This window comes from Egretta garzetta, unplaced genomic scaffold (genome assembly GCF_000687185.1).
Source record: "Egretta garzetta isolate BGI_Z169 unplaced genomic scaffold, ASM68718v1 scaffold527, whole genome shotgun sequence".
NCBI classification, from domain to species: Eukaryota; Metazoa; Chordata; class Aves; order Pelecaniformes; family Ardeidae; genus Egretta; species Egretta garzetta.
The window spans coordinates 390,492-398,537 of NW_009260359.1; the positions used below are offsets into that span (position 1 = coordinate 390,492).

The 8,046-nt window shown below is 42.9% G+C and overlaps 2 protein-coding genes across 7 annotated transcripts in view; both read left to right on the forward strand.

Annotated features, from left to right (window-relative positions):
- The window catches only part of ZNF639 (zinc finger protein 639), an 8,998-nt gene extending 3,993 nt beyond the window's left edge, over positions 1-5,005 (forward strand). For 2 of the 5 annotated variants that reach the window (XM_035898448.1, XM_035898451.1), the window contains 5 exons: positions 353-677; positions 1,079-1,146; positions 1,704-1,811; positions 3,290-3,433; positions 3,698-5,005. In XM_035898448.1, the coding sequence (XP_035754341.1) occupies positions 1,089-1,146; positions 1,704-1,811; positions 3,290-3,433; positions 3,698-4,845 (1,458 nt within the window). In that variant the 5' untranslated portion in view covers positions 353-677; positions 1,079-1,088 and the 3' untranslated portion in view covers positions 4,846-5,005. The other 3 variants (XM_035898450.1, XM_035898452.1, XM_035898453.1) reach the window with 3 other exon arrangements.
- MFN1 (mitofusin 1) overlaps positions 4,570-8,046 on the forward strand; it is a 29,540-nt gene continuing 26,063 nt past the window's right edge. For both annotated transcript variants that reach the window (XM_009642983.2, XM_035898447.1), the window contains exon 1: positions 4,570-4,627. The gene's annotated coding sequence lies outside the window, so the exon portion shown is untranslated. The remainder of the gene's footprint in view (positions 4,628-8,046) is intronic.

Sequence of the window (8,046 nt, forward strand, 5' to 3'; positions counted from 1 at the left end):
CGTCAGGTGGGGGTGTTTGGCGCTCCCAGACCGCGACACCCTGTTAAACCCCTGGTTTTTTCCATGCTATTCTCCCTTTAAAATAAAATTTTAATTCAGACAAATGATTTCACCTCACGAGAGCGGCGTTTACTCAATGAGGGGCCGCCTTTTCCTGCTTTCACCTCTGGCGGCTGTAGAAGATCCTGGGCCCATAAGCGCTCTCGTCTTAGGGCAAACCACACCAGATCCCATGTGCGCAGCCTGCCCTGCTACAAAACCCTTCGGGCCAGTATTTCCAACTAAACGATTCTACAATTCTATATAGCTCAAGTGGGTTTGGTGTCGTCTCCATCTATTTTTCTGTTGTCAGGAGCTGCCAAGTACAGTGAAAGCCAACAAACCTGGGACAACAGGAAAACAGATACCCTAATGCAGTTACCTTATTCATTTTGATACTCTAAACCACAATTAGTACCAGTTTTTTATGCTGTTTTCTAGCTTCAATTTCCATAGCTTCGTACTTTGTAATGCTCCTGTATCTGATTCTTTTTTTTTTTTTTCCAAGTGTTTTAAAACGCTGTCGCTCCATAGATGAAAATCGTCTCGAGCTGATGTATTCACTACATTTGGAAGCTGTGCAGCCGTCAGCTTCCTAGCTGCTCTGCTTGTCGATACTGAAAAGCCCAGGATTTTTGGTAAGAGAACATGACTTCTGTTCGTGGTTTCAATATTAAAACTTTATCCGAAGGACTGGGCCTCAGCAGATCTGGTCTCTGACAGAAGGCAGCAGGGTGCTGGGGAACTGCCTCAGAGCTTACACCGAGCGCTTGAGTGCCCGGAGTCCTGACCTGTCTGTATGGCGAAGCCTCCTTTGTTCCAGGGCAGGGATGGGAACCTGGACTGCAGTACTTGTGCGCCCTTAATGTCTTCTTAACTGTAAGAAAATGGGCTGGGGGGCGAGAAAGGGGAATAGGAACAAAACTCTTGTGTTCAATGTGCAGGTCTTCAAAATGTTTGCATTGTTTCACAAAGTCCTGAAAGATTAGGTACAAGCGAGTCTTAATTCTTGACTGTTTTCACTTTCTAATTAATTTAGACCATTCAAAATGAACGAACATCCTAAAAAGAGGAAAAGGAAGACTCTACATCCTTCTCGATACTCAGGTCAGTCTACAGCTTGAGTTACATATGCTTCAGTAACTTTATTTTTTCCTCAGAATAATTACTTTCTGAGAAGGGACCACATCTGCTCATACACGGAAGATCAGTAACATAAAGGGTGGGGTAAGAAGTCTTGGTCCAAACGTGTTGAGTTCCCACAACTCTGTTGTTAAGGCACATTCAGTCAATACACGGGAACATTTTGTTCTGTACTCCCTGCAAACGGGGAAACTTGCTCAAGCTTCAAAATGAAGATGATTCTACCAACACACAAGGGGAGGAGTTTTGTAAAGGTTGGAATGGGGGTGTCCAGAAGTGTTCAGTGCTGGACAAACACTGTCTTCAGTGGGCACGGAGTTTGGTAGTGACTGTCGCGGATACTGCGCACATCAGGAGAGCAGCTGAAAGTTGCAAATCACAACAGGAGCGTTACCAGGCCAGCACAGAATTCTCACAACACAAGAAGTAAAAATGCAGCTGGTGAGGAGAATTTTAGTGAACATGAAATACAGACGGAGCTACCTCAGTGTGTTAGTATAAAACCTTCTTTTTTCTTTTAGATTCTTCAGGTGCAAGCAAATACATAGACAACAGTGGAATTTTTTCTGACCACTGCTATAGCGTCTGTTCTATGAAACAGCCAGATATAAAGTTTTCTGAAAACAGAGGTAAGAGTACATTTTGGGGTCTTGTTCTGCAGTTCTTTACTAAGTGTATCATACTCTCATTCATAGAAGGAAATAGAATACAAAATACGTAGTGGGTGACTTCTGAGCAACATTGTGATCTGATACAGAATCATGGAATCGTTGAGGTTGGAAGAGCCCTTTAAGCTCCCCCAGCCCAACTGCTCCCCTACCCCTGCCATCCCACCCCCAAACCCTGGCCCTCAGCACCGCCTCTGCCCGGCTGTTAAATCCCCCCAGGGCTGGGGACTCGACACCTTCCCTGGGCACCTTCCGCTTCTTCAAGGCACCCGTGCAATACAGAATTTTAAAGAACTTAATCCAGTAGAAGGGCTAGGCAGCGGAGAGCAGGAAGATCTGTAATTTTATGTTCCTTTTAACAGGTACGTAATTTTTTCTCACGGAATGCGTTGGCCCAAGGGAAGATTGTCGGCTTTTTCCTAAGAGCACGGTGCTACTGGTGTTATTGTTCCATTTCGCATATTGGGCTCTGCCCATGGATCCAGCCTGGCCAGGTCCCCCTGCAGAGCCCTCCTCCCCCCCAGCAGATCCACACTCCCACCCAGCTCGGTGTCATCTGCAAACTGACTGAGAGTGTGCTTGATATGCCTTAGAGTGGTGGAAGGTTGTTTAATCATTGGAATTGAATTACAGTTTTCAAAGTAGAAACGATGATGACAAAAAGTTCCTTCCATTTCACAGCCATTTCTAACAACGATTCGACTTGCTCATCTAAATACCCACTAGCTACCAGGTAATGGAGAGCTGATGTAAACAACCTAAGAGTTCAGACGGAATTTACCAGCAATTGCATTGAACTGTACTTAGGGAAAACAAAATGCCTTTTCTACAACATCCACCAAAGGATGTAAAGTTTAGCAGAGCAAATGGATGGATTTTCTTTATTTTTAGTTTTATTTTCACTCTTCATAAATAAGCCAGCAAGTCTTCAGAAGTCTTACAAAGTATTTGACATCCGCCAAAGGATGTAAAGTTTAGCAGAGCAAATGCGAGGATGGATTTTTTTTTAGTTTTAGTTTTATTTTCACTCTTCATAAATTAGCCAGCAAGTCTTCAGAAGTCTTACAAAGTATTACACTTTAAAAGTTGATGTCCAGAAATATTGAATAATATTTTTTAAAATTGTATCTTTCAAATATAAAGTTTTATTTAAGGATTTTAAGTTTTTTCCAGTGCAATTAATTTACTATTTTTTGCTGAAATTTCAAAGACGGGGTTGCCACCTTTTGAGTTATTTTGTTGTCTTCTGTTTGTATGGCAATAATTTCTGATGTATTTACTGTTACTTTCTTTAACGTAGGTTACGATGTGACTAGTATGTAAAGATAAATTTATGCAACTAGAATAAGGAAATAGTAAATAAGATTTGTGGTTAAAGACTCATGATGATGCTAGCGTAGACGAATGATGACAAGAAAACTCTTCCTTTATCTTTGCAGGTAGATTCCACAGCCCAGTGCAGAGCCTGGACACGGATGATGATGGGAGTCCGGTGCACGCTGGGACTTCGCAGTGGAGCGGGTCGCATTCACACGTTGTGGGGTTGCACTATACAGACCCTAAAAAGAAGGATAAAGGTCAAGGTAAATGCGTATTTGCAGCTTAGGTGCTGGGAAGCTGGAGAGCATGGCTGCTGGCTTTTTAGGTAACTCTTGCTTTGACAGAAGAGGCGAAGGATTTGTAGTTTACCTCATTTATTTGTCGGTTAAACATAGTCTGGCTGGGGAAAAGTAACTTGCTTTTTGCATTTGCAAGCTGCTATAACTAACTGAAAAGTTAAATATGGGCCCAGGTGTTTTGCAGGATTTTTTTAACCTTTTGCTTTTATTATCGATTTCCTCCTGCAGATAAAGGCACTAATAACGGAATGTGCAGGGACTTATGTGATTCACCTATATTCAGCGACAGCCCTACAGAAGAAGAGAAGCCCCTAGATATTCAAACTGTAGAAATTTCTACAACAGAAGTGAACGCTGTAGAAGTTCATGATATAGAAACACAGACTGTGTCACCTGAGAAGCTAGAAGCTGAGGACCTAGAGGAAATCCCTCTGGAAACTTGTAAAATCTTTGAGAAGAACCAGGCTCTGAATATCACAGCGCAGCAGAAATGGCCTTTGCTGAGAGCCAACAGCAGTGGCTTATACAAGTGTGAGCTCTGCGACTTCAATAGCAAGTACTTTTCTGATTTAAAGCAGCACGTGATCCTGAAGCATAAGACGTGTACAGACACACATGTCTGTAAAGTTTGCAAAGAAAGCTTCTCCAGCAAAGTGCAGCTCATTGAACATGTAAAACTACATGAGGAGGATCCGTACATCTGTAAATACTGCGATTACAAAACGGTGATATTTGAGAATCTGAGTCAGCACATAGCAGACACTCACTTCAATGACCACCTTTACTGGTGCGAGCAGTGCGATATGCAGTTCTCCTCCAGCAGCGAGCTGTACCTGCACTTCCAGGAACACAGCTGCGACGAGCAGTATTTGTGCCAGTTCTGCGAGCATGAGACAAACGATCCGGAAGATCTGCACAGCCATGTGGTGAACGAACACGCGTGTCGGCTGATAGAGTTAAGCGACAGCTATAACAACAAGGAGCGCGGACAGTACAGTCTCATAAACAAAATCAGTTTTGACAAATGCAAAAACTTCTTTGTATGCCAAGTGTGCGGCTTTAGGAGCAGGCTGCATACAAATGTCAACAGGCACGTAGCGATTGAACACACCAAAATATTCCCTCATGTTTGTGATGACTGTGGGAAGGGCTTTTCAGGTATGTTGGAATATTGCAAGCATTTAAGCTCTCATTTATCTGAAGGGATTTATTTGTGTCAGTACTGTGAATATTCAACAGGACAGATTGAAGACCTTAAAACTCATTTGGATTTCAGGCATTCAGCAGACTTACCTCATAAGTGTACCGATTGCTTAATGAGGTTTGGAAATGAGAAAGATCTTTTAAGTCATCTTCAGATACATGAGACAGCTTGATTACTTTCTTTCCCTGTAATCGATTTGTTAGAATTGCAATTAGTTTCCAGTCACTAAAATGCGATATTAAATACAATTTTAACAGCAATTACACAATTCTAATGTTTTTATATCAGCAAAGCATGTGTAACGACTTGGTGGTGTGAATTTCCTTACCTAGGGGTTTTGGTAGGAATAATAGCTTTACAGTGTGACGGCTCAGATTTTGGGGGGAGGCACAGTGGGGAGTAGTGGCACGTTGTGATAGCAGTTCCGGCGGACATCCCGCATTCTCACACCTGACGTACAGGAGCAGCTCGTTCCAGTCTAAAAAGGGACAATGAGAAAGCCAGCATCTAGTTCCATGCCTAAATAACGCCACGCTGATCCCAACCGCCTGTCCAGCTCGTGTTACCCTCTGTGGCAGCAGGTCACTGTGCTGACGTTTAGCAAATCACACCAGCCTGCCAAAGATAAGGGCGTTCCGAAAATTCCCAGGCATGGATGTCTCCAAATTCCCATGCCAGCCTGCATTTCCCCCCTCATAGCCTTGATAAGCTTTTAAAGTTGTCCTGTTTTTCTCCTGGGCTACCTATCCACCTCAGCGCTCACTTTCTTCGTTCACTGTTCCATTTCAGCTCCCGTCTGCGGGACTCTCCACCAGCCCACTCTGCCACACATGTACTGCACACCTCCCCCATGATTTTTGTCTCCTTTATTTACCTTCAGCTCCTGTCTTTTAACGCACCAAGCAGACACGTGGTTTTTGTGTGTAGATTGGGTCATGTTTTCTGGAGTAACTGTAAGGGAATTTGCAAGGTGATCCAGCTGAGAGTGTACGAAGAGTGTGATTTTTGTATCTAAAATCCTAATTTAGCTTTCACTGAAACGATGTATGTCACCAAGCTCATTTAGAGCATGCCTCTGTTAGTTTATATTATTATAATTCTGTGTATTTATAATTAGCTTTCCAGCGCTAATAATACGAGGACATTTATTTGAATTCTGTAAATTTTAAACTTTATATACTGGCTTAAAGCACTGGTACAGTACACAAATTTTATTAACTTTAGTCACTTTCAACTGATTTCACACTTCTGTTCAGATTAGATAGCACTGTCCTGCCGTTATAAACATTAGAAGTCAATTTTTACAATTCATTCTGTAGCTGTATTTCTGACTGGCTACTTGGACAGATAAAAATAAGGGTGAGGTCATTGAGATTGTGCTAGTTATCAGGGTGAAATTACCCCTAAATTAGTGGTGGAGTTTACATTTCTTTCTGCATTGGTTGTAAATTTGTAATGTAAGATTGTCTAATGCCAGCTTTGTATAGATATAATTAATGTATAAAACATTTCTTGGTCAGTGAGATTTGGTGTTAGCAGTTGCAAGGTGCACAAGGGTTGTTTGTGGCATTTGGGTTTCAAAGCTAAGGATGAGAACTGGCTGAACGTAGTCACTTTATGGAAGTTCTGATCTCTAGAGAAGGATTTCTGGAAAGGCGGCTATGAGCCAGCTAGCGGGTATTTCTCTGTAGGAGGAAAGACCATTTTTGTCATTTTGAAATGCTGATTTACTACTGTATCTTCAGTGTAGTCAGTGAAAAGGGCAACCTGATGGTGTCCTGGCTGTATTTTATTGTACAGAGGATGGCAATGTCTGTGGTAGAATTGTTAATTTCCTATTTCGAACATGTTCATCCTGCCTGGCTTAAAATGGTAGCAATAATACAGTTAACAAAGCACTAATAAGAGTTATTTTATATGTGGAAAGTTATTTTTTTTCATATGGGTATAACTGAGAGGGGGGGAATGCTGTCTTAAAACCCTTCTCTTGGTGACGATGCACAGGTGGAATGGCACAGCTGAGCTCTGGGGAGAAAGCCACTCCAGGGCACAGTGACAAGAAGTGGAAAAAAGACATTAAAAAAAACCCAAATCCAAAATAAATCCGTAGGCCTAAGAAGTGTGTGTGTTTGTATAGACCAGCATTGTGTCCCGTGCAGGAAAAGCGATCTCTTGTAAAAGCGCAGAGTCCTGCGATACAGAAAACTTGCTTGGTGACTCCTGAATAGCCTCACGTCTATCTTTGAGTTGTGTTATTTTGAATCTCTAAACTGGGAGTGAAGAGAATACCCCATAGGAATGTTACGAAGCCAAATCATTCCCAACTAAAATGCACCCCACCGTGTCCTAATTAGGAAATACATCCAAGTTTGTCTTAGGCTGGATTTTGTAAACAAGGGATTAATGTCAGTATTTTCTTGTTAGCATCTATCTGAAAGTAAATGGGAATGTATGGGAGTAGCTCGTCTCATTTTACCTTAGCAGGAACACAAGTAGGGTATCGGCTTCCACACCATCAGCACGCTAAACCAAGAAAGATGCTCAGTAGCAGAAAAAATAGGTAATGAGTGGAGACTGTCTAGAAGTTGGAAGGCCGAAAGGAGGCCGAGGGCAGTACGCTGCTCCCACCGAAGGGAAGAGCTGGGTTGGTTTATGCTGAGGCGTGGAAGCGGAAGGTCAGTGCTCCGACCGAGGTGGACCGGGAGCACGTGAATGCAGCTGGTCTGAGGCTGCCTGAGGCTTGGGTCTGCCGTGGCCCCAGAGCTTGAGAATTCATCGCGGTCCCCAACGAGAGAAATTAACTGTGGTAATCAGAAGTACGCCAGTGGGTTGGTTTTTTATCTCCGGGACAGTAAGTGTATCAAATCCCGTTCATTACCCTGATAGCTGCGGGGCTCATCGGCTTCAGGAGCAGCCTTCTGCCTAGAAGCTACGTAAAACCATGAGATGGGGTTTGGAAGTATTTCGTGTTTCGGGGGCAATGTGTGTTTGATTTTTTTGCTTTTCAGCCTTCTGAGCCCTTAGGTAGACGCGTGTCATTTCAGCTTCCCAAAGCAGGGTTGTTACTGAACAAAAGAACGTTTCTATATGAAAGATTCCATTGACTTCAAAATTTAAATCCTCCCCCCCTGTCCTCCAGTTATTGCAGGAACTTAAAATGCAGGAAATAATTCGAGAATTCATTATTTGACTTAATGCGTGCTCTATGATATGCTTATGAAGTGTTTTCATTGTTTGTGGCTGTTCCCATTTTCTTATGCTCCTGTATCAGATGTATAAATTGTCGGTGCTTTTTAACTCCTCAACGTGCTCGGCGTTTGTCATTTTAGCTGACCGCCATTCAGGCCCGGCGCTGGCGGCGCGCCGGAATCCC